The 27,742-nt window shown below is 34.4% G+C and overlaps 1 protein-coding gene across 1 annotated transcript in view; it reads left to right on the top strand.

Annotated features, from left to right (window-relative positions):
- The first annotated feature begins 5,786 nt into the window (after positions 1 to 5,786).
- The window catches only part of SK (small conductance calcium-activated potassium channel), a 120,937-nt gene continuing 98,981 nt past the window's right edge, over positions 5,787 to 27,742 (top strand). The window contains 3 exon segments of the mRNA XM_018544422.1: positions 5,787 to 6,313; positions 12,213 to 12,483; positions 26,658 to 26,879. Coding sequence (XP_018399924.1) covers positions 5,787 to 6,313; positions 12,213 to 12,483; positions 26,658 to 26,879 — 1,020 coding nt within the window.

A 27,742-nucleotide genomic window follows, 5' to 3' on the forward strand; every position in this document is an offset into this window, starting at 1 on the left:
TCAAATCTTACAAGTGAAAGATGTTATCCAATTGAAAAATGTGTTTGTTTCACTACAATCGTGCGGTGTCATCTCGAAATGAGAATCCAATCTTTTGGTGTGTAAATGCGAGGTATAAACGCGAACTCACACATTGTAAGTTTGTCGATAGCTAAACCACCTACCCTACAATCTGTCATTTATTGTCTGCTATTGTGTACACGACTCAAAGGTTCGTATTTTCACGGCAGTATCGTAATACACACGCCGCGGTCACTGTTGACGTCGCAGACGTTGCTTCCTTCCGCTTCGAGCTATCTGTGACGACGACGACGACGACGAAAAGGTTGGCCCTGTTTAGATAACAAAAAGTGCATCCAATGCAGCCAGGTGTTCTTCATCGTTGAAATTGACGCGCTACGTTCGACCGATGTTGAATCGCCATGTCAGGAATTGTTGATCACATCGATCTTTTGAGGATCGCGAGAGCCGAATGACATAAAAGCCAAAATTTAGAATATATATACCATATATATATAATGGAGATTACATAAATTACCACAGATTTTTATAGAATGGATTTTAAAAGTCAAATGGAGAGAGCTTCCCACGAAGGGAAACCACGTTATCGATGTGTGGCTGACTACCCAAAGTGAAAAAGGTCAACCGCGATCAGACGACTTTAACTACGGTCAATGTTAAGAACGTAAAGTGTATATAGTCTCTCATGCTCGATTAAAATTGGAAATTTATACTCACTGTATAAAAATAAATATATATGTTATAAAATATAGTTCAATAAGATCTATATTTATATTTAACAATACAATTTTTGTAATGTTAAAATGTTCTCATTTTGCTTTTTCTTAATTATTAATTTTTAAAAATATGTATACTTCTTATTAAAATAATTTTTTAAATCGCCATCAAACCTTTTATATTATTTTTAAATGCAACACAGAAGAATCTGTTATTTTTATTTTGTTAAAAAATACGTGTGATACACTCTTAAATCGACGATAATGATTTTTCAATGTATAGAAGCGACTGAATAGTTAATGTTTTATACGACATTCATGCTACACACATAATGTCTAAATTTCACACTTTTCCTCAATCTCTCTTTTCCTTCTTTTTTCCTATTTAAGCGCTTTTTACGGTACTACGCAATAAACGCAGTCGGAATGAAAGGGCTCAGCCAACGTGACGAATTCTACCTCGTTAACAGTCGCGACCATCGACCGTCAGCGTATAAATTGCAAAGTGCACCCTCCTCGCTCTCTAATTACGAGCTCGGGGGGAAGGGTGGCCCTAACGAGCTCGCAAGCGACGTCGTGATCACATCCATAAAGTCACTCCCGGGCTCCATTCCGTAGAGAATCGAAATACGGCGGAATGTTATCGTCGTCGCACGCGCGTTCGCGTGCTAGGATCAACTACCTATCTCTGTCTCATACCGTGTCATGGGAGCTACTAAAGAGAGTGTGTACCCTTTACCCTTGTATTTGCTTCGTGTGTGTGTGACACGCGGAAACTTTATTTAACTATCGAATTGCATGATCTACCCCACGTGTGTGTGCGGGCATAGCGCAAGTCATCGTGATCCACTTACCATCTTAATTATTCACGTTTATCCCCTCGGGACCTGAGGTTCTACTCTTTTAGCGCGATATAGGAGGGGCACAATACTCGCCAGCATATTTTCGGTTCCGAGGTGTTGGCAGGAATTATGGATATTGCTTGAACTGGGCGTTGCTGAATTAATGCACCAAGTAATATCCGCTAATCATTTTTAACGGTTTGGTTATCTTGGTATTGCTTGCGAAACGTAAGACCGATAAATACAAATGTGAAATTTGCGTGTTCATGTTATATTTCTGTTTACCGCATCGCTGACCTGTCTCGGCGTCATTTCATGTTTGACTCACAAGGGACTCATTTGCGCCTATACATAAATATTGCATTTTTGTTTTTATTCGATAATGTATCCCTTAAAATTTCTCCTCGTCACTTCATAAGTAAATTTAAGGAGATACAAAGATCCGTTTTAATCAATCTACACACTGATATATCTCAAAATCCTTACGTTTAAGACAGAAATGTTTCACAGATAAATATTAGTTAGTTGGGGTGATCTTAAAAACATGTTCTTAAGGTCAGATCAAAATCTAAAAATTCTTAAATATCAACTTTCGTTTTTTTACTGTATAAAGTCAATATCGAGACGTTTTCAAAACGCTGGTTACAAATCTTTACTTGTTGAAAAGTTTTTGAATCCTCAAAGTTTAAATATTGTCAACGATTCAATATCCCTACATTCAGTTGTTACGTTTACATATTTATAAAGAGGCAAGGGATACATTTTAAGAGGTACTTTATTAAATAAAAACAAAAATATCGATTTTGTAAAACTTACAATATATCGACGTATGGTCGCAAGTGGATTCCTTGTTAGAGAAAAAAGACAGTGATAACGTGCAACTATAAAAGTAACGACTATACATGTTTTATGGATAGAATTAATGTAGATACGTTGAATGACTTTGTATTTTATAGTTATTACAACTACAAAATATAACATTTGTTCATGTACGTTAGTTTATTCGACTATACATTAATTTTACATATATAACTTTCGTAGTTGTCATCTTTATTGTGGCCATCATTATGTTTTTCTTTGAGTGTAGAATATCACGAGAGTGTATCTCATCTACCGTTATGCATTATTCATCTGATATTTTCCATTTTTGATCGGTAAAAATGATGAAGGTGCATCGGAGAGGAGTTCTATGGACGCCAACAACCACCTTTTACCTTACCTCTCAGGAGATGACGAATTCACTTGTATTTCGATGGCAAAAAATTACTTTGCGGTGCTTGGGCTCTTGAGAATATGAAGTAACGAGCGAGAAAACTCGAGCGAGGTGTTTGAGGATGAGGTGTTGAAAAATTGAACGTTCAAAGGAGGGCACATAAGCTTCACTGGCTTACGCGATGCGTAGTTTCTTATCCCATGTATTGTGGAGAAGCCACCCGAATAACTTTTACGAGTAATATGGTGTCGCTACTGGGAACATTATTGCCAAGCGACCGTATAAACTTTTCTTCCTTTCCTCGTTTATACTAACGCCGCCGGCTCCCTGTTTCTTATCTCGCGTTTACGTAAAACACATGTAAACGTATTATGTAACCTGGAATAATAAACATGACATTGTCATGTTCATTTACTTCGCAATATCTCAATTTCTTTACTTATATATCTCGTTATTAATGGAGCAAACAAGTATAAAAAAGGAGAACAAAATTTTCTTGAAACACAAAATAGAAATTGGATGTCCGTGTCCTTCGTTAATATAGTCATTAATTATAATCTTTATATATAAAATAAAAGTTTATTTAATTTTAAAATGACACACTGAGTGTGGCATATCTAATCCAATTTTGCTTATAATTTATTCTTAAAAAAAAATTTTTTTTCAATTTTCTTTGTATTTGTTTTACATTAAAACGCCATAATCATGGTTGCCAGTCCCGAGCACAGCTGGAGCCCGAAGGATTTGTGCGCTGGAGATTTTATATTTTAACTTGAGTTTGATTCGAAGAAGCCGGTCGATTGTTTCTAAAAAAAAGAAAAGGGTGCCAAAGAATTTACCGACATAGAGTGTCAACACAATCACAATAACTGAAAATAGAAAATTTTTTTAATTATAGAAATATTAATCTTTTTGACTTTCGAGAAAAATTCCTGAGTATATACCATATGATATGTGTGTGCGTTGTATAGAGTTAATTGTACATTTATAATACATTGTTTCTTAATATGCGTAATATAAAATACATTTTTTTGCTCTGTTTACTTATTTAAAAGGGAGTAAATTATATGGATCTCTACTGTATTTTTTAAATTCCTAATTAATTTGGAATTATTTTGCTCTATGTTCTTACGCTCTGTCAACTGTAAAAGAAGATTGAAGCCTCACGATGTATCAAATGTATTAAATTAATTTTGGAGAAAATGCCTCTCGTTTTTATATCATTGCAATAGCAAACCTACGAAGATTGATATAATAGGCATGGGCTTGGTTTATCTTTATCGTCGTTCTTATCGGTCGTAACCTGTTTATACAATCATTCGCTTTGTATATACACTTAGCAAACGCTTAATTGTACTAATGTGATTTTTATGCCATCATATCCCTTCAAAAATTACTTTACTAATGATGTGCGCGATTTTACCGATATCCAATTTTCGCGATTGTCAAAAGAACGAAATTTTCTTTGTATAAAAAATGCCTGCTATGTTAACGATTTGCTGGAATTAGCGCAAGTAATTGAATGTAAAATTGAGTCGACGGAGAAATAGGTGACGTTGTTACAGATGTTATAACGACGTTTTCGAAGCCACAAATTTTATCGTTAAGCCAGAGAGCTGGAGAAGTTTAAGTAAGCAGCTTTGCCTTGCGATTCCTATATACGGCAACATGCGGCGGTTATTTTCCAATAAAATTGTGTGCCATCATTTTCTTCATATTTCTAGTCCAGACGTAAAATTTTTATCAAACCGAGATTCATTCAATATTATTTATACACGGAAAAAACGCTATGGTTGCCACAATCGGAAATAATGATAATTTTTGCTCATCAATACAATTTAAATTAATTGTAGCCATAGCCAATAAAATATGCCGCTCTTACGGTTATCACAATCATACTATAGATCTTATAATAAAAAATGTAATGACGGGCGATTTTTGATCGTGGTGTTTTTTTTTGACCGTAATGTTTTTTTCCGTACATTTATATTAATTATATTGATCTTTTTCGTGTTTTTAATTCATATCGAATTTGAGTGGCAACAATCGTCGTAAATGAACATATGCGACTCTGTATATATTGTGCCCTGTGAGGTAGGACGTCCAAATGAATCACCCTGTTTTGGATGAATCACTCTGTATATATTAACGTATGTACATAAGTGACGAGAGGCTCGTCAGTGACCTAACTGGTCGACGACGCCTAGCTCGGTAAATCTTGCGGCGAGCCACGGCCGGTGCATGGGTGCATCTCGCAGCGGAAATCTCAAAAGGCCACAAACCGAGCCGAGCACAACCGCGTCTGCGGTCGATACTCCTGAAGCACTTTCGGAAGGTGATACTCGAAATTTGCCATGACTGCGCCGCTCGGCGGCAGTCCGGAAACCGATATCACGTAGATCTCTCGAACTCGTGCCTCGCCACTGATTTCGCTAATGTATGTGTTCTGTGTACGAATCTTCAATTTTACAATTTGGAAATGGAGTGAATGACAAGATGGGGGCGCGAATTTATAATATTATATGGTAGAGAACCAAAGATTTATAAAATTACACATAATTTTGCACAATTCGAAAATGGTCATAATTACGGGATGTATTGGAAAGTAAGACGAATAGTATGTATAAACAGAAATGTTTATTGTGTGTGAAATTTAAAAATTTAAAACTAAATTTATTTTTTTCTTTCCTTCCCATTCTTCTGCTCTTTATATATTTGAACTAAATTAGATCAAATAAAAAATAAAATTAAAATTTCGATGAGTGAGTCATTGTTTTTTCGGATTCGCGTAAAATTTTGGTTAATCAGTCATGGTTGCTTGTAAAGCGGATCTCGTTCTTGGGGATATACGGGATATCCCTTATTTACGGGCGCAACGGTGTATTACAGCCTAGATTTACGGATCTACCGAGGATCTTATTGGTAAATGGTTTCACGATTCTCGTTTCAGGGGATGGCAACGTAACGTAGCAGCGGACTACTAGCCGGCACGAGATGAATACGAACGGTAACGCGGTCGGGCAGGAAGGTGGTGCCGGTACCGATTATGGAAGCAACGAGGAGACGGCGGCTCTGTTGGGCAGGCCACCGCCACCGCCGGTCGTGGTGGCCGCGGCGTCTCAGGGCAAGCCGGTTCTCACGCGACAGGATCGGGCGACCTTCCTGGTCGCCTCGCCGCAACTGTCCGTGTCCGGGCTCGGCGGCTCCGAGGAGAGCGGCACCAACGAGGATCCGGCTACCAGATCGGTACCGGACATCGAGCTTCACTGCCGGCTGGACGGCGAGTCGCAGCCACCACCACCGTCGCAGATTCAGCAGCAACAGCAGCAACAGCCGCAGCAGCAACAGCAGCCGCAGCCGCAGCCGCAGCTCCAGCAGCCGCAGGTGCAGCAGTCGCAGTTGCAGGCGCAGCCGACATCCTACCGGTCGTCCAGACAGTCGCATCAGTACAGATGCAGGTGCGACCGAAGGGATTCCCTTGCGCCCACCTCGGCCCTTCATTTGGCCCGCAGCGTCTCTAGGTAAATTTTTTCAGAAAAAAAGAATAATAACGATTATATGAAAAATGCTGCCCCTTTTTTGCTTTTTTGCTGTATGTTTATTTCTCTCTTTTTATAACATAAGTAAATAATTTAAATTAAGCAAGTAAATAGCAATACGTAATTTAAATTACTGCTATTTTATATGCTACAAAAAAAGAGAAATAAACATTTAAATAAAGCTAGATATATATATGTCTCGCTATGTCGTTAAATGTTCAAATATTTGACTTTTTCCTTCTTCATCGTATAATATCGTATTCCGTGGGCCACAGTTTAGTTTTCCATCATTACGTGAGCTAAACATACAATGGCCTTGACCGCCATAAAGGAACATTCGATACGACCTCACTTTTCTACTTAATAGAGATGATATAGGCACATAGAAATAGACGTTTCGTGTACTCGATCATCAATATGGTAGTGGCATTTATTTTTCACGAGGCAACCGCTGTATCGTGCGGTTTCACATGTTTGTTATAATACGCGTACCTGGAAAAAGTACAGCCATTTATTCAGCCGGAAATATAAAAGCACGAGCGTAGTTTTACATATCTGCGTGGTTAAAATAAATAAATATTAGATTTGAAGTAACGAATATAAAGGCGAAAGAAAGGGTTATAATACTGTTATTGCGAGCAGCCATTTATACTTTTCAAGAAACCGCTAAATTTGGCGCCGCCACCAAATGCAGAGCGAAATGAAAAGAGATTTGAATGTTACTCGTTTGAATGAGTGACGACCGTAGTTTGTTTATACGTGTACCGCAGCATGTGCTAAGAATATACCATTTCTTTATGCAGTATTACATTTGCATTGCATGACGAGCAATCTGTGAGAATTTAGCGTGTCGAAAGAAGAAAACGACAGTCGTGCGGCTTTAACACGCATTCAGAAAGTTTAGACTATTCGTGTAATTGGCAAAGTTTAACTACTCCGCGAGCATTAGTCGACCGCGGCATTGTAAACTTACGTTTGTGTGTAACGGAATAAGGGCAGATAGTTTCAGACGGTTCTCGATAGGGAAACGCGTGCACGAAACAAGAATTCGTTTTTCTCGTTTCGATATTGCTTATGATTTCGTTATGCCATCTTTGAATTATTTATTCATTGGGCACCAGTACGCTATTCCCGATATACCACTGGGACGGTGATGGCTCAGGTGTAGCGTATGCATAGGAGATTTCCGATATTTATTGCACAGCCAATCGCGAACATTATTCAAATGTCACAAAATTCATGACATTCGAAATTACATGACAATTCTGAGTTGTTAAAAATGTTCTGAATCACCTTTCGAGAAACGGTTTTATGTACAAAAGATTTTTCTCTCTCCCGTAATTAAACCTCTTGCAATCATACAGGAAAAGTGGTTTCAAGTCAAATTGGCTGAAACTGTGATATTTTGTAATTTATATGATGCTGATCAAAAGTCTTTATAGCCATAATCATCAAAAATGGTTAAATTTTGTTGTAGCACTATTTAAAAGTTGTCTAATTGGATTGAAGAATAATTTCATCTACAGTACATAATTTGTTTCTTTTTTTACTCGTCTATGTATTCATACATATGGTATATAATCCTACACACACATATGTCTATACATAATAATGTCAGACATACTAATGGAATACGTAGTTATTGACACTTGATACACACGTATCGACATATACATCCACTTCATTGCGAACACACTGAGACATGAATTTACTCGATAATAGACATGGTTTATAAATATTTAACTATATATATACACACACTTACACAACAAAAATATAATGTATAATACAGTAAAGATAGTACTTTTTAATATAATTAAATTCAAAATAATAACTTTCAAAAATGATTCTACATCTATTTATTTTTGGTTATACTTATACGAAGATTTTGATCATTACTTTATAACCTATAAAATAAACAACAAGTCAATTTTATTAAAACTATTTTTTTCTTATAATTAATGCGGGGTTTTTTACACAGAAACAATTATTTTTCAAAATTATCGTATCCAATCATCTTTGCCTTTATAGGTTTCCTTGATCGACGATTTTCGGAAGCAAGCTTTTCTTTTAATAATGACGCAATAATACACAAACTTCGATTGTAACCATGGGTGTGCGTAGAGAGCACAGAGGAGCGTTTGCCGCTTTTAAATTTTGGCAAGATAAAATTATTAAATTATGAAAATAAATTGGCTGTGTTTAGCAGAGAAAGCATCTTTGCAATTGTTGTAAAATTCTTTATAATATGATTGGTTTATACATTTAGATCCAGTAAGAAAAGGTCACCGATAATCTCTTACTTAGATTCTTTAATAGCTCCACTGAAGCAACGATTTTCCAACGAGAATTTCTTGGCTTTTACATTATTAGCGCTATACTCTTTTATTATGTTGGATATGACATCAGAAGATTTGAAAAAAAGTATACAGTTTTTTCTGATGATTATTATTATTAGAATAATTTTAATACTAAACTATGGTATACATATATTCTCTGCAGAGAAGATAATAAAATAAAAAAAACTTAAAGAATTGGAATTAGCAAAGATATTTAAAGAAGCCGAAATTTTCTTTCCAGCAATAAAATATATATTTTCTTAGCTCAAACGTGTACAACGAAAATCAATTATGATTACATTATTATTAGCTACATAAATTAATTAAAAATTAATATTAGGTATTTTTTTTAATGCTATTCGTTTAAAACATAAATGTAATATATTAAATTTTTGCCATTACTCATTTCTTATTTATTTCATATTTTTGTTAACGAATGTTGCTTATATTAAGCATTATTTTAAAATATGTATGAGATGTACAATTTAAATGACTAGTACGCGTTCACCAGAACGCGCTCTCTCTTACTAAAAGAATAATGTAGTAACAATTAACAGTAGAAAATTATTTTGCTATGGTAACAAATACACTTTTAGCAAGTCATGCTAAAATATATTTCAGCTGCAGTGCTGAAAATTTTATTTTCCGTGTACACACATCTGAAAATAATTTTGTTGGTTTATCAAAAGAATTATGTAAGACACTCAAGTTGGTTATTAGAATTACTGGATAAATAGCTGGGACAGTCGTTCCTAAATCAAGGAACCTTGTATTTACGGGAGCATGGATTTTTATCTAGGCCACGAGAGGAGAGAATCTATTCGCGTCGAGAATGGCTGGAGTCGGCCACTTTTATCTAAGTGCGCTCTGCAATTCGCCGGGAATAGCCGTTCTCCCAAAAATGCGTCGCTCTCGGGAAAATGCAATGCCTTTGTTTCCTTGAACAAGCAGGTTCGTCCAGGCAAAAGAGGCTTGCCGGTCTAGAGAATTTCTGGTGCTCAACGCCGTCGCGAGTTTCTGGGACGATCATACGTTCATCGGGTCAAAAGTTGAACTGGTGAAATTTTATGTCGCCCTGTAACTTCTTCGAAGTCCGGGAAACGTATATTGCTACGGGAGAAATGGTATATAAAAAATGGTATTGCCGGGAATTCCCGACATGAGAATCGACGCTGTTGACCTTTCTCAAATCTTTTCATTCCGCGCTGAACTTTCCAGCCACTGCATTTGTAGCTATTATAACTGGTTAGTTCAATTTATTGTGTACTAGGCGTATTCTCGTTTTACGTACTAGATATTGAATCAAATTAAATTGAGAATATAACTAATACTCGTATGTTTTAATGTCAAGGGATAACATATAAGACACTAGAGTTTAAACTAAAATATAAATTAAGGTGTCAATTGCTATATTCTTACACGAGAATGGAAAGATTACAATAAAATTTGACAAAATAGATTTTAGATACAAGAATAGCAAAACTTAGATTAATTCCAAGTTTATTGTGTTAAGACATCCATTTAAAATTTATACTGCAAGAAGTTTAATGTAGAAGAGAATTGAAGATTTGTTCTCTGAAAGATTGTGTGTTAGTGCATAAAATACGTAATTCTGCAAGTAAGAATACAAGCGTTGAGCGTCGTGTCGTATTACAACTAGTACGGTTTTAATATTGAACGGTATCTTATTCGCTTATTAAGAAAGTTATTCTTTTTTGTAAATATGTACATCTTTTGTGTAACGTAAAATAAGTATATATATTGGGAGTCTTGAATAAAAGATTCATTCTTATCTTAAGATGCCATTCAGAAGCCAGGAAACTTCAGTTTTCATCGAACTTTAGTTTTCACTGAAGGTCGAAGTGTGCGGTTAATGATATCTCCAGTTGACAGACTTACCACCTGTTTTATAAGTTGAGGGCTCTTGACTAAAGCGCCTTTAGACAGAAAGCTATTCCGAATATATTCCACCGACAAAATCAAATTAACGTCCAACCAACAGGCTTCGCTGGAATCTCGCGCAATAATTTTGTCAGTAATTTCATGTTTACACTATATATATTTGGAATACCCTCTCTAGAAATATCGCATTCCATCTTTATAGTTGCTTTAAACATCTTCGAATTGATATTCTTCTTAAAAAGAAATAACTGAAGTTATATAACATTAAAGGGTAAAATAATTAATAATGTAAATGTAAATTTTGTTAAAATAAAGTGTAGTTACAATTAAATGAAATTTTGTTAGTTAATTACTGGAGCTTGGAGAATTAATTTGTAATTTTAATTCACAAGTATATAAGTTCTCGTTAATTCGTAATTTTGTTTATAATTTGGAAATCGTCCGATATCTTAAAGTTGAAATAATTATTATTCCCTATATCTGAAGCTGAAAGAGACCTTTGAGACATCAATCGCACACTGCCAATTTAGCGATGAAACAGTTTTCAGTGAGATTAGTCCACGGACGAGTGGGCCATGTGCAATATCGGATCACGTATTCGAAACTATCAGTTTAACTTTATAGTCCACACCAGCCGTGAAACTATACCAACCGTAGAATTTTCAGATACTATAAACGACACACAAGAGCAGCCATCACTGCGCACAGCGGTATTGTATGTTTTAGAATTAGATTTCTCTCCTGCCATTCTCTCCCTATTCAGTATTCTTTTATGATGTCAACTTGATATAATTATGCCAAGCTACAGTGGTTAAATATTACACAAGGTTAATGTATGGTCCTAAAATAAAAATTGGAGAAAACATTTTCAGAAAATGAGAGAAGTGCGTTATTAAAGCTATTACAGAAGTTAATTTCATTTTTGTCTGGCAGACTAAGATAAAATCAAGTAACCGGAAATTAATAGAGCTGCTAACTATAAAAACTAAACGGTCAGTTTTTAACTCTTTGAAAAATGAATAAAAATATCCGTGATACAAGTTGCTTTCTATCTTTCTCTCTTCCTTAAATATTTATAAAAACATTTTCTTCTTTAGGAATATTAAAATACAATCAATATGCTGAGAAAAAAAGTCAAAATATTCAAAGCAAATGTTATTTGTGATATTTTCTTCAATATTCATTAATTATAAAAACATTTAACTGTAATAATAGAATACACATTGCTGTAAAATATATTTTATTTTCCTCATAAATTAAATGTAAAAAAATATCGTAGAAGGTTTATTTGTTAGAAATGAAATTTTATTTCGCTTCTATTAAATAAGGATTTATTTAAATGAAATAAACATTATACTCATAAATAAATTTTTTAATATTTTTTTTCTCAAGCGTTTTTAATCGTTCATAAAGTTCTTCTGAAAACGGGACTGAATCGGATTATCGATCACTGATCCTCAAAGAGTTAAACGTCTCGGAACGAGTCAGATAATATTCCCAGCTAAGTGAAAGCACTCACTTGGGATTTTGCAAAAAAAAAAAGAAAAAAAAAGGAAAAATCGAGTCTTAGACGTCAAGATCTATGCGCATGCGCGCATGTATATGTAAAATCACGTGTAATATTTTTTGTGTTTCCAAAGAGAGAGCGTGAAGAGTGGCCACCACTGCTGCCCGTGTCAGGCGCCGCCGCCACCGGTGTTGGTCACAACGTCGCCCAACGCCCGCATAATACGGCAGAGCTCGCAGCCGGAAGCGTCCGCGTGTTGTTGCTCCGGCTGTTGCTGCCCGCTGCACACCGGCGCGGCGCCGAGCGCCGCCTCGCTGCGGCAGCTCCGCGAGCCCGGCGATGGAATCGCCGGCATCGCCGCGGACTCACTGCGGATCAATGGCGGCATACGACAGTTCCGGCAGGTAAGCCGCGACCTCCGCCGTCTCTCGCGAGTCTATAATGCACACAACCAGCTGCTCGTGGTGCAAGAATACCGCAACGACGACACACCCAGAATTGGATCCTGGAAGAGGCGCGGCGCGTGTTTACTTTTTGTTCAAAAACAAAAAGAGGAGAAATTAACTAGAGTACTACATTCTCGGAGCTACTTTCCGACAAATAAGTCTTTTTGAATAAATTGATCATTCAAATTGCACTCGGTCATAAATTTTGTAAAATTAAAGAAGAAAGAGTTAGTTCTGAATCCTTGATCATTTTTTTGAAATGAAAAGATATTTAGTAATTCGAACAAAGATTTAGATTAAAAGTTAATTATTCATTAAATTGTGTATTAATCAACATACAGAATATATATTTGTACATATTCAATAAACACCTGGTATCAGGTTGAGATCGATAAAATTTGTAATGTTTCGAAAATAGAGGAAAATTAGTTAATTATTTTGATTAATAACAATGTTTCAAATAGGGATTTTGTTCCACGATTTATATTATATCTTTAACAAGCATTTTGTGATAAATAATATAGTAGTGAAATACAAACTCAATTACGCGAATTATTAAGATAAAACAGAGCAAGTGGAGTAAATACAATATGTATATTGAATAGAGTGCATATTTAGAGAAAAAGATAATGAGTCAGTAGCAACTATACAAGTTTTATATGTAGAATCAATATACATACATATATAATTGAATAAAGTTGTTTTATAATTATTGCAACTATAATAAAATCAACTATATAAAAAAATACTCTATAGCAAGAAAGTTGTTTTTTTTTTTTAAATTAAGTCAAAAGTTGTTTGTAAATTTTTATTTTAAATAGTTTCTGAGATATATAAGAGTTCAAATATGACCCATTGTAGTATTGGTGAACACTCTGAAGTGCGAATATTCGGATATCCTATATAGTTGCTATCACTGTACTTTTCCCCGAGTGTAATATAAGATTTCTCGAAATTTGAATTCGGAGCAGATGGCTAATTTAATATCACGCCGCCGTTACATGCGCGGTGTGTTGCAGTTTGGTATTCTTGCATCGCAAACGGCGTCACCTGTGCCCAGCACTGCACAGAATCCACCCATACATGTCTCCATTTGTCCATCTCTCTTCTCTCTCTCTCTCTCTCTCTCTCTCTCTCTCTCTCTCTCTCTCTCTGTGTGTGTGTGTGTGTGTGTGTTTCTCTTTCTCTTGTGTGTCCATCATTTGTTTTCACTTCCTCTATTGAGTTGGTCAGTTCTGGGAAGAAGAAGAAAGAGAAATAAATGTTTGTATTTAATTGGCCAACGGTTTTGTTGAATAAAAGAGTCGAAGCAAATCATGAAAGAGTATCTCATTGAAAGAGTATCTAATCGTCTTTACAAACGTAAACTAAAAATGACGTTCAATAGAGACCGTCTAACTACATTTTCTTCAAAGGTTTTCTATTTCTTTTGGAATTCGTTTTTTGGTGCTATCTTTTTCTTCCCGGACTGTCTTTAAATTTTTCTTCGAATTTCTTTTAATTGTCTTTTATGTTGACGCATAGAAAGAATAATTTAAAGATGTTAAAGATTTCTTAATTCAACCATCGAGTAATGATGCCATAAAGATCATAATCACACTGCAATATTTGTACAAAAACAATGATTACTATATGATAACAGTCTAGATTTCTCCTTCTCTTTCTTTCTCGCTCCCGCAGTTTGCCCTCCGTCGCTCTTCGTGGTTCTCTCCAAGCATGCATTTCCTCTGCGTGTTCTCGTCTCCTCTAGTGTGTCATTGTTTTACCGTCAAGTTATTCAACTCCTTTATTGGTGTTTCCACACTCGTTACATTCCTATTCGAACGTCATGGCTATGTTCGTGGGTGTCATTTATGTGTCAAATGTGTCTTGTAACATTTCGCTTCTCTTTTATCGTTCATTCGAACTCATCCCGGTCTCCTCAGGGAGACAGATCTCTTTTCCTCTTCGTTCTCCAGCGTATCCCATTCTTGTTCACCTTTCCTCCGTCGTTGGGGTTTCACCGGCGTAGGCCCGGCGGAATCGTAAAAGCGCGACGCGCCAAGGAAGGATACACAATGTGTCTAAGCAGGTTTTGTGGGATCGAAATATAGCGTGTGTACTTTACGAGATAGTAACTTTACGTTGCTTCCATCATAAAATGAAATTCGTGGCGGCTGTTTCCATTCTGATTTCGTCGCTATCTGTTGAAGGCTTGGTGATTTGTCATGGCATGCGACAAGGGTTGTTTCTTAAGGTTTTATATCTCTTTCGTTTTGATTCATTAGGTTGCTTTTTATAAGTTTCCACATGCAATTGCGGTTATATTATTTCTTAGCAAATTTTGATCTTTACCCTAAAATCTACTTAAAAATACGCAAAATCATTAATTCGTGGATTTCGAAGATTTTATAATATTTAATACAATAATTCGTAAATTTGTTAAATCAACAATTAAAATTAAGTATTTGAATTCAAAAAATTTGCTTAAGATTATAATATTAATAAGACGATATTTGAGGAAACGTGTAAAGATATGTCAATCTCGTAAATATATAAACATTCATAGAAAAAAGTGAGAATTGAAAGGTCTAAAGATTAAGTATTTTACGAATTGGAAGGGTTGCTGATCTAAAATTTAAAAATAGATTCGAGATTTTTATGCTTAGATCTCTTTTGATACGTAGTTAATACGACGAATTAATTACTTGCCACTGAAGATATAAGTCTGCAAAATAACTCTTATCGATGGGAACTCACCTTTCGCCATCTGGCGGAGGGTTGAAAGAACCGAATGAAGAACAACCCCTAAACGTTAGTTAGAGAATACCGGCGGAGAACAGAATTGTCGCTTGCTCGACGTTCGATACACAGTTTGCCAGATTTTTGCTTCGTTGTGTAGAACCCTGACGTGATACAGATGGCAGTCGTTGTAAAAACTGCCCTCTTAAAGGGATTACTGTGTTTGACCCGCGGCGACTTAATTCTTTTTCTACCACTTTGTAGAACTTATTTCTAGTTTTTTAAATTTGTGGTAAGAAATATTCAACAAAGCGAGCTCGTAGTTAAGTACTCCTATTAGCAAATTTTTTTATGAAAATGCCTAACTAAGCAAACTGAAAAAAAGATAATATGAAATATTTATTTTACGTTTTTTTTATAAATAATTAGTATCGTGATTTTCAAATTATATATTTTTTATTAATCTATATACCAAAGTTGAATTATCTCATACATAGAAATAAAATAATCTTATAACTCAATTCTGGAAGAAAATAAAATCAATATTTGCGTTTTTTGAATAAAGAATATTATTGTTCTAAATATTGCAATATCAAAGTTGAACTGTCTCACATCTAGAAAAAAAATCTCAATTTTGGAAAAAGATAAAATAAAATATTTCTTTCCACATTTGTGAAATAATGAGAATGTCATGGTTTCCAAATTAATATCTTTGATTACTTCAAATATTGCAATGCCAAAGTCAAATCATTTCATGTCTAGCATCAATCACTTTTAACTCTTTGATTGCCACGCATTTTTATAATTAATTTCCTGGTTCGGTATACTGTTATTATTTTATATGATATAATTTCAATAAATTTTCACATTAAAGTTTATTTTTCGATAAAATGTTTTAAATAAAAGTCTTCCGTAAAGTTGACAAATTTTTCCAAAATTTACAATGCATCGTATAAAATTAAGTAAACTGTTCTTGATTTATATACAACAGGTAGGAAGGTGTGTTAAATTAACATTGAAATTAATATATAACGGCATCTTGACTCCATAAAAGTATATATCCAATTAAATATACATACAGCAGTCAAAGTGTTAGTCAGACCTGACATTAAATTTCTTCTAATGGAAACTCGCATACAATTTGCACGTTTTTTTAATCTTTTCTAGGACACGCTGTGCACATCAGCCTCGTTCTATTTTTTTCCGACTGCATTCATAATTTGCTTAGTTTCTGAGTGAAAATTCTCTCTCGCGGATGAGAATACAAACCAAAATTCCGTCATCATTAAACGAGATCGTATGAGAAAGGGACCGGGAAGGGGTTGGGATGAGGAGCGGTTCTCGCGACATTGTTAGTTTAATTATGTCTCCTTGGCGCATGGAAACGCGCCTGCGGACTAAGGTTTCCGTCGACGTTTTTGGCCGATAGCCAACCGGAGTACGAACGAAAATGTCCTCATGCATGCCATAGAGATACATTGCGACGAGAACCCCTTGACATTTTCCGCGAGTTGAGTAATCGCTGAGAAATACGAAGCTCTGGTCAATCGAATGCATATACGATATCCGTGTGTAACAAACGATGCATGTGATACTGCTGTTTACAAACGTATACTCTCAATCAAACAATCCTATGTTATTTTAATCAATATATCGCAATATTGCATTATTATTCTCAAATATTAAAAAAAAATCTAAATTACTTATACGTGAAAAATATGTCACTTATTTTTATATCGATTTTGTTCATAAATATTTATTTTGGAGTTATACAATGTTAACAAAGTTACTCGTGCTTGTATTGTTTCGAAGAGCATTGCATGTTTCCCGAAGTACCTGAAAACCGTCGGATATCTCACCAATTTTAATGCAAAATTACGATAAAACATCACGTTCTGTTAAACCACGAAAGGATTAAGGAGAGAATATCAGCAGAAAATGAAAATGTCAGGGAGTATTTGGAACAGAGCATGTTCGTATAACGTCGCTTTGCCTTTGCATTCTGATTACATACGACGAAAATATTCGTTTTTTTTTTGCTTGTTATCATACTTTTAATTATAACAAATTTAAACGCGCAGACAGTAGCTTTTTCTCGTAGCTGCAAAAATCGAGTTTCCGCTCGTGATCGTATTTCTCTTCGAAAACGATGTTCCCGTGATTCTTTGCAACGCGCGATTTTCACGTTTTCGATCTTCTTTCTCTTCCATATCATTGCTTTAATATAAAACTGTTCACAATGCCAGACGTAGACATTTTAACCTAGTTATGTAAGATGCACTAGTTTGTTGTTTATTTTGTTCTTTTATCCGACACATTTTATCTCGGTTGCTTTTTTAAGAATTGACTATCACAAAATTTTTTCTAAAAAAATTTTCCTAGAATTTTTGTTTTAAAATACGTCTTTTAGAATACATTTTAGATATAACTATTATTAATTGTATTTTAAACTATTATAAAAATTGTTTCAATATAATACCGCATATATGATTACTTTTTTCAATATTTATAATATTTGTGAATTGATATGATATTATTTATAATTATGTTATAAAAATCGGTTATTTATACTTTCATATCAATTCACAATCGAATATTAATTTACAAACTGTAGTTTGATCGTTATCTATTTAATCTATTATATTAAATAAATATTTTAATAAAAATGTGTAATACTTTAAACAATAATATTTAGGAAATGGTTAATTATTTCTTTATTTATTTTTATTTTTTCGGCTGATAATTAAATATTATTTTGTAATACTTAAATTTGAATAGAATTAACTTTTTAATCTTTTCATATGAGAGTGGTAATCTTTTTCGAGTAAAATTATTATTAGTTTTAAATGCAATGTGTTGACAGTAAACACACTTTCAAGCAGGCACGTGCAAAATATATATCTACAGTGAACATTATGATTGGCGCGCTTACGTGTCGGAATGCATACTGCATAATTTGCAGACGTTTTTTTTTGTTTAACGACTGGAAAGAAGTATATCTTCAAAATAACCTGAGGCGGGAGATTTTTGCTAACTTTAATGAACACGGTACTTACGCGATTACATACGGTTACTGATTCAGATCCGTGTAACATGCTTTCACAAATTACTTTAATCAGACACTTAATCTATCTTTAGATTCACGAAGTAAACTTTAATTAATTCATGCTGGTACAAGCTCATAGAAGTAATCACTTGCGCGATTTATTACCTTTTTTAATTGCATTTAATCTTTTGAATAGAATTTAATCTTTTGAGTAGTTTCCGTCATTTGAAAACACTTTTTGATAACGCTTTAAAAATTATTTCGAGAAACTAATTAATCTTAACTGAAATTTGTCATGCGACTTTTTAATCCTTACATGGGCACGTTTTTTTCATTAGTTTGCGTTGTAGGTCTGAAAAAATTTCGGCGCGCTTTTAAGGATCTACATACGTAGTATATAAATTCACACGAAATTATCCAGCTTGACCATAAATGATTTATTCTCATCGGTATTTAGTATATTTTTTTCTACCCAACGGATTTTTATTAATATTTGTATTTATATGTTTTTTGGATCACTGATTAGATATCTAAAGTAAAAAAATTTAGAAACTGAAAATGGTAGATTCAATATGACACGGACGCACAAATTTTTTATATGAGTGGTTATCGTCTTTGAATTTACATTTCTATTGTTTGAAAGCTTTTTGGCAGCTAATTATTATTATACAAAAGTAATTTTTATAAAATATTTTATTATTTATACGTATTAAATCGCTTTTTGTTAAGAAAAAACATCTTCAGTATTTTTACATGCTTATATATTCAAGATTTTTTAAATAAAAAACTATCATGTGAACAATTTTTAATAAATTGTATATTATAAATTAAGATGCTTAATATTTATTTAAATTTACAGTTTTCAAAATTTTAGTTTGTGTGCAGTTCAATTAATTCAAGAAAAATTGCGTTTTACATTTTAATTTGTTTATATTTAAAAGCATGTTGCTTAGTTGATTAAAATATTTCTAGAAAATGATAGTTTAATTTTTCAGAAATATATAAATTATATCAATATGTGCATATTAGTAGTTAAATATAAAAGATATATGAAAAAGATTGAGGAGTAAAACATAATATATCTCATTGCCCTTGTAAAAGTTAATTACAGAGATGTATAACATTGAAAATCCTTGTTCAACTTTCTAAACTTCCTTCAAGCAGAAATCGATTGCGAATTAATCGAAGGAAAATAAATGGGACATAAGTGGGTTAGTGTATTAATCTTCATTAGTTGATTAATCACCGAGCAATCGCACACAAGTTGAGGTATCAAGTGCGACGAGAAGTTTAACGTATACCAAGAATAGCGACGAGAAGCTTCGGCATCGGTTTTTTATCTGTCTTGGGGACGCTCCTCTCATTATGCAGGATTAAGCACAAAAGATCTGGCCGCGAGCTGCCCCCGCGGGATCTGAATCTGAATCTTTCATTGCACGTGTTCCGCATACATTAGCTCGCGGAACTTTTAATTTTGCGCTCGTCTTGCAAGGATAATAGCCGGCATTTGCATAAGGATAACTTTCAGCCGTTTCGCGTTCCGAACTATTTCGCGAGATCGTCGACGTGGATAGCCACGTGTCCTTAATCGACGGAAAAATTCTGACGAGATTGTAGAATGTAAGATGAATTTTATTCCTGAGGAAGAGCCAGGTGTACTTAAATTATAAATTACTCTTCTCTAACTAGCAGCAACTCTCTCTTGTAATTCTCTTATGACTTAATAATCGTCGATCTAAAAGTGCAAACGCTAATTGAGAGTTGATCGAATCGGTTCACGTGCAGTTATCTAGTTTATAACATCAGTCTTATATGCTTACATCATAGTCATTAGTCTGGATTAATTTAGTTCGCAATCTGTAATGATCATATATCCTAATAACCAGGTCTTCTCTCTCGAGACGCATTACGTACGACGAGTCGAACGAAGAAATATTACGGTCGGAACTCTCGATAGAATTTGCGGGTTGCCATTTACTCGGTTCTGAGTGGTAAATTGCCAAGCTACTTTTCCCTTCTTCCCGAAAGCAGATCGCTTTCGAATTGCGGCCACCGTGGAGAGAGTGTGGATGGAGTTAGCGCTCCAACCCACATTTCTTTTACGTGCTCGCTCTCAACTTCGTCGATCACTCGATTGGTTCTCGATTGGATCTTAGAAGATTTTCTTCTTTTCCGGTCGCGTAGGAAACTTCATATACTTTCGCCCGCAATTTTGCGACAAACTGTCCGAACTTTGTCGCGCGGGAACGCGAGTGGACGGTCGGTAATTAGCAAGGAGCGGCTAATTAAGCGACAGGAAACTTAATCAATGTCTTAGTGTCTTCATTCCAGGCGAGGTTATTACGTGCATTAATTCTGCACGTCTCGTGGTAAACCGGCGCAAAAATGCAAAAAAGTTAGCAGTAATTTTTCATCGCTGGGCATATTGCGAATATTAATTGTGACAAAGATGGAACGTCTGCAGGATCATTTGTACAAGGGAGATTATTTATTTAGATTTTATATAGGACTCTGCCTTTGTATGGCGTTATTAATCAAATACGAATTAAATGAAAGTTGAATACTTTTACAATAAGAGTAACTAAGATTATCTACATATATATATATATATATATGAGGATTCAATTTTGATCGTCCGCAATCGCACGTTACGTGCGTAATTGGATACTGAGTTTTCTTTTACGTTCATAGTTAATTGCTAGCTTTTCAGCTTCGAAAACAATCTCCAAATCATGATAAAAAGTGATTTGGTCCCCTTCGAAATGAAGGTATTAACTCTCGGGAAAAACCCATAGGATGATCCTGCAAACGTGACTCGATTCTCTGATGTGCCCGATTGTGAAATAAGGATATGGTAATATTATTCTTTTATATTTTCTTTCCTTCGAGATGAGATGTTTTCTTCAAAAAATAAATACTCTTATAATTTATATTAATATTTACATTAGTTTACAGCTAAAAATTATTTTGAATCAAACAAGATGTTACAGATTTTTATTGCATTGATGTTGAAACAATATGGTAAATCAAATTTCACTAACATGTCAGGTTTTAAGAATAATTGAGATTTAGGAGAAACTGAGGTAAATTGAATCAATTCTTATTATTCGTGATAAAAAAAGTAATCAAAAATGAATTTGGATATTAAGTTTTATTATAAATTCTTAATTTTTACAACCTTAATTTAGGTTTTATTATACGTATAACGAAATAATACATGAATATTTCTTATTGCACAACGAAAAAGAGGGAATTTTGCAATTTACTCCAAAATTGAGAAATAAAATGAATCATTAGTTGACCAGACTAATTTAACAAACTATACACTATAAAAATCATTATAATTTGCATAAGTTTCAACAAAGTTATGGAATTCATAATTTTAAAAAATTGTGATTTTATATGAGAGAAATAATTCTTTGCGTGCACTCATGATCTCTGCGATTATATGATCGACTGACATTCAATCCCACGTAATAAAGGACTGTTATTTATTGTTTTCTGTGCAGGTGAAACGCGCGTCATTAAAAAGAATAACAAAATTAACGACAAAAGTCAACTGCTATTCCAAAATTTATATTGATTTGTTTCGCTTATAATGTGATTTCCTTCAATGTATCTTAATGGATGAAAAATAGCTTTTTTATGATTTTGTGAATTTTTATAAAATAAAGTTCAAAAATCATAAAAGTATTAATAATATTATTAAAATTCTGAGTAAAAGCTATAAATATATTATTTATCTCCATAAAAATGCACTTTTTAAAATTTCATTATTTTATTTTTTATGTTATGAAAGATTTAAATATAAGAGATTTGATGAGCTATTAAATTTCCGTCTACTAATGCACATTATTAATATCACTCAATTTATTAATTTAAAATCAAAACTAAAAATGGTCAAAACTCTTTACCGTCTATGTTAACAGAATTTTAACGATTTAAATTTTTAATGTTACAGCAAACAATTTTTATTGACACTATTTATTCAATAAAATATGTAATATCTCTAAATTAGGATAATTAGATAAATGAACCTAATTCTTTGTGATAAATCTAATTCCAAATAGGTCAAAAGGTTCTTGATTCGAAAAAGCACGATGATTTAATGATTATTTTGCCTGATACATAATTAAGTTCTCACATTTTCATAGCGTGGGCAGAGTTGATGGATTTAACTCGAAACCAAATTTGCTTTTCGGCGATCAAAGGGTTAATCGTCAGTGCTTCGTCTCACGCACGACTGGCGGCTCAGTTGGCGCGGAAATAGCCGATAAGATTAGAGACGTCAATCTATTAATCTGTCGTTATCCAACTTCCCCGGATTCGACATCGTATAAATCTGCGCGGCGTGGCGAAATCTCAAGTCCCCGTAAAAGTATTTCTTACCCCCGACTTCTTCGCGTGGATCAATCGGCTTGCCATTTCCGGGACGATTTCTTCGACGTCGCATTCGTACATTATCCTTTCTCTCTTTCTTTCTCTATCTCTTTCTTTCTCTCTTATTTTCTTCCCTTTAACCCCATTGAGCTTCTCCGAGTACTCTCCTCAACGTCGCTTGTTTCATCTCCCGAACCAAGCAAACAACCGAATCTTTAGTCTAGCCCAGTCTTTAGTCTAGCAACCCCTTAGGCCGGTTTACACGAAGTCAGCGGAGAGGCAAATCCGAAGATAACTCGTTCGCTCCTTGAAATGAACAGCTGGTTAGGATTGGCGTGTACTTGAGTGTGTTAGTATCCAAGAAACACACAAGCAACGCGAAACAATCTTTCAAGTTTGACAGAGATTAAGAGCAATGTCAAGATTCTCGAGGGTACACCTAGCCAGAGTCGAACAAATATTGATGGCATCGGGACGAACTTCTCAGTCAAATTGAAATTTGTCAACCTGTTCACTATCTCTCAGGAGTGTCTCCGTTCAAACGAGTCGAGTGAGATGGGGTAAGGAGGCTCCTCGCTCTTGAGTTATCGGCATAACGAGGGAAAGTCGAGCACACATCTCTCCGCTATTACAAGGGCTTTCTATTCGTTTGCTTGCCCGGCAACTTGTCGCCTACTTGACTGGCTCGTTGACTACGAATGTGTGGTAACTAGGCGTGTGTATATCCCGCGGCTGGCTGGAGTATACGCAGGAAGGCAACGAGCCCGTCCGCAAACAAACCAAATCGCGCACATACCAATATCCTTCCAGGATATTCTCGCTATGCCGGCCATGTTGCTGCATCGAAACGGATGACTTCCTGTGTCGCGATAAATCATAATAACTACGCGCGTAGCGAACAATCGGTGTAATTGGAATCATATGCGAAGTATTTATCATATATAATATTTACGCGCTCAGAGAAAAAAACAAAATAGTTCTGGCGACTACAATTTTTTATAAAATCACGAAAGGGAAAATAATATTTATTATATAATATAGTTCTAAGTACTACTATAACTATCAAAGAAGTGATAACGATAAATGTAAAATAATTTAATATTTGCAACAACGATATATGTATAGATATTGTTATGAATTACGTTAATACAGGAGATTACGTTAATGGATGTTAACATTGTTTCATGAATTATATAAACAGTTAAATAATATATAACTTATTAAAGTTAAATAGCACAGCAACACACACTATAATGCAAATTATGTAAATTTCTCTCTCTCTCTCAATGTTATTTTATTTTACGATTTATACATTTTTCTAAAATGAATTATTATGTTAAATTAACAATTATAATAAATATATTTTTAATATTTCAATATATATTTTCTGTTAATGTTGTGATTTTACATTACTATTTTTTTTTATAATCCTAACCATATTTATTACAATTAATATTATTACGTTAATAATATTACGATTAATATTATTAAGTGTTTTTTTATTTATTGGTTTTAATAATTTATTTATTTTTCTCTTATCGCAAGTTTATAATATTGTGATATACAGTTGAAATGATCTCTATTTCTGTCCGCTTTCTCTAGTCGCTAGTACTAGTTCTTCCTCTGAGTGCAATTGTGATATATTTAATCACATTTTTAGTATTTTTAATTTATTGACGTTTTATGATACACGGAAAAAATAACTAATAAAAAATGAAAATAGTTTTATTTATACAATAATAATAATAAATAAATAAATACGTCGTACTATTGTGTTAAATAAAGTGTTATTTGTTTTACTAATATTGTTATTAAATTAATAATACTATTTTCAATTATAGACTACTTTTTAACTTTTGAAAACAAAAGTTTTTTAACTTATGAAAGATTTTGTTTTTTTAGTTTTCGGATTGTTTAATTTGATTCTGGCCCTAGAATTTTAAAATTCAAAATGATATATCTCCAACATATCGAATCAAAGTTTTAAAAAGGAATCTGATTGTGGAACTCTATTTTAGAAAATTCCTAGAATCGTTAAATTTGAGTTATCTGAAAATTCGAAAAGATAGGAATCTCTAATGAAAGAGGAATTTGTGTCAAAGCTCGTTTATAATCAACGCTTGGAAGTCATTTATTAATTATTTATAGAACTAATAAACATTAAATGAACCAAACTGAAAATTTATATTAGAAAAATATGTTAAAAACTTTTTTAACCCTTCATATGATAATCAAATTACTTTTTTTTTATTCTGTTCGCCATATTGGATCCATCATTTTGAATTTGTATTTTTTATCTCAAGTTGAATTAAAACACTATCAAATTAATTCATATGATTAGTTTTATGAAAATCGAATGAGCAATTTACAAAATAAAATGAGATAGACCATCCATTTACAAAAAGGTTAATATAACATCATTTCTTTAATATTTTGGTCACGTATATTAAATTCAAAAATCGCGTTAGAATTCTGTCACAAGAGCTACAAATAGAGATTCTCTCTCAGAGATACATCGATTTCACTTATTGATGATGTACTGTGTGTGGAAATTCGAAGTTTGGAAAATCTTGCAAAACAAGATGTCATCAGGTAGTTTCGTCAACGAGGACGCGACAATTGTCACATTTCCGTTGTGTTACGTGCTTATTTGTCACTTCCCAGGTCGACTCGAACTTGCCTCTCTGCTGATCTCGGTTAGACCAACCGCTCTTAGTTTAGCAATAGCGCCGAGCTAGCAGTAGATGATGAGCGCTTGTTTAGGAGCGACGGAGGTAGAAAGCCGCACGCGGGCGTCATCCTGAGATACGGAGGGAGATAAGAAGAGATATCTCGGTATCGTGGGAGAGGAATCGTCACCTGTCTGTTATATTTCTGGACTCTCTCTGGTTGCACCAACGTTAGTTACTGCTAACTGCGGTTGGCTAAATCTCGCCTCTATTTATCTGTGTTATAGCGAGAATGATCTAGAAACCAGAGAGTGGATGATAACAGTTAATTAATGGTTAAAACTCGTCTTCAAAGTCTGTTCCGTTATAATCGGTTTATACGAATAATTATTACATCAATTTTTTATTTAAGATTTAGTTGAAGTTATTTAGGCAGAATTTGAATTTTATTCCATTTGTATAACAACGTTGCTTAAACAAAACTGATAACACTAACAATAAATTAATTTGTTGATTTCTATATATTATAATAAGATAAAGAAAAACACAATTTAAGTAAATATTTTTTCTTGATATTGTAATCGTTACCACAATCTTGTAAAAATTTAAGTACAGTTGACCTTTAAGCTAGGGTTAGAAAGTAATTCATTAGCTGTAACAAAGTTACAGTGAAAATTACTTTTTTTATAGTAACTATAACTTACCTCAATCCTTTATTTCCATTTATAACTTTAACTTAATCTAGTTACATTTTTTTATAACTATAGTAACTAATTTAATGTTTTTAATTAAATATTAATGTTTTAATTAATATTTCAAATTTATTGAAAGAAAAAATTATAATTGTAACTAGTTACTTTTACAAAGTAGCTTTTTCAAGCTACTCCCTTAAGTCTAAATTGCTATAAGGTTAGACAAATTTTCTTTGTCTGTGTCGTAGTGAGGATGGAAATGTAAAAGAGCCAAAAGAGGGATCAGTGAAATCTAGAAGGAGATTCAGAATTAATCATCAAGGCTGTTCTTGTTAGGTCTAACGACGTTATCCTAATCAAGTTTACCGTAGTTGATATGTAGGATAGTAGATCTCTTTAGTTATCGTAGTTAGGCCTGATAGCAGAGAGCCGACCGAAGTTAGTTAATCCACGACAACCGTTGGTGCAACCGATCCCGTGTCCGTCCACGACCACGTGTCTGTCTAATGCTATCTTGCACTTGTGCTGTCTGTCACGTCGTCCACGTGCACCGCGAAACGCTCGCGAGCAGGAAGTGGGTGTATTTATTAACCACGTTGTTATATCGGCATAACGCCCACTCAGTTCCCGTGGTGGTGCAAGTCGTCCTCGTCGACGATGGCGGCGGCGACGGCGCCCTCCTCCATGGCCGCGGCGGCCGGCCCAGCATCCGCCGGCGCCGCTTCCGGTATCCAGGGCGGCCAGGGCGTCGTACTATGTCCACGTACGCTGTCGCAGGTGCGACGGACACGACTACGCCGGGCCCTCACCGAAGCGACCGCCGAGACCGTCAACTACGTCAAGACGGTGGGAGATGACGATTTTTCGCTATCAAGCCCTATTATGCGCGTATACTGGGTGTTCCAGATCTTAACGCCCCCTCGCCAAGTTTCGGATAAATGAGAGACCCTATCTCTCACTGTTATTCCAAATTGGCGCGTTAATTAATAAAAATCTTTCCTCACGTTTATAAACGCTCGTGACAAAACTTGTCTTCACCATTATTCTGTTTTTAACTGCCCCATCAATTGTATTTTAATTTGAATGCACATATATAATGATCCGCGATTGTGAGGGAAACACGATTTCTGGGATACCCTGTATGCGAATATGCCTTGCATAACGTATGCACATGCACGCAAACGTGACTGTACTTGGCGATGATATTAGCGGAAACGTTCGACAAGAATGTTTGACACACCCCGTGTAGACACATTAAATAACGACGACGTCTGGTAGAAATGGTAAATGCTATGCTTCTGCGCGAGCTTCCCTTTTATGATCTTTCACACTGGGCGCCATAATTTCATTTACGTGCACGTAAAATGTGGCGAGAACTGCCAACGATCATTCACAACGTATGAAAGGATTTGATAAAAACGTATGAATGCCGTAAACAAAATTTTTGAAAGACAATTATTTTTCAATCTATGCAATCGTATATTGTTAGTGATCGAGCATGTGTTAATTCGTTACATCAATGTTTCTGTTTTTTATTATTATATTTCTGCACTTGAGTTATTTTGCACTAATAAGAGACTTCTAACAAATGTCTGGAATCGATTTTTATATCAGCCCAATTAAAAATTTTAGATGTAAAATAGCATTTCAAAACTTAATGAGGGTATTTTTATAAGTATTAGAGTTTTAAAAAAATCTAAGTGCAGTTA

The sequence above is a fragment of the Cyphomyrmex costatus genome, unplaced genomic scaffold (assembly GCF_001594065.2).
Source record: "Cyphomyrmex costatus isolate MS0001 unplaced genomic scaffold, Ccosl1.0 scaffold441, whole genome shotgun sequence".
NCBI lineage: Eukaryota > Metazoa > Arthropoda > Insecta > Hymenoptera > Formicidae > Cyphomyrmex > Cyphomyrmex costatus.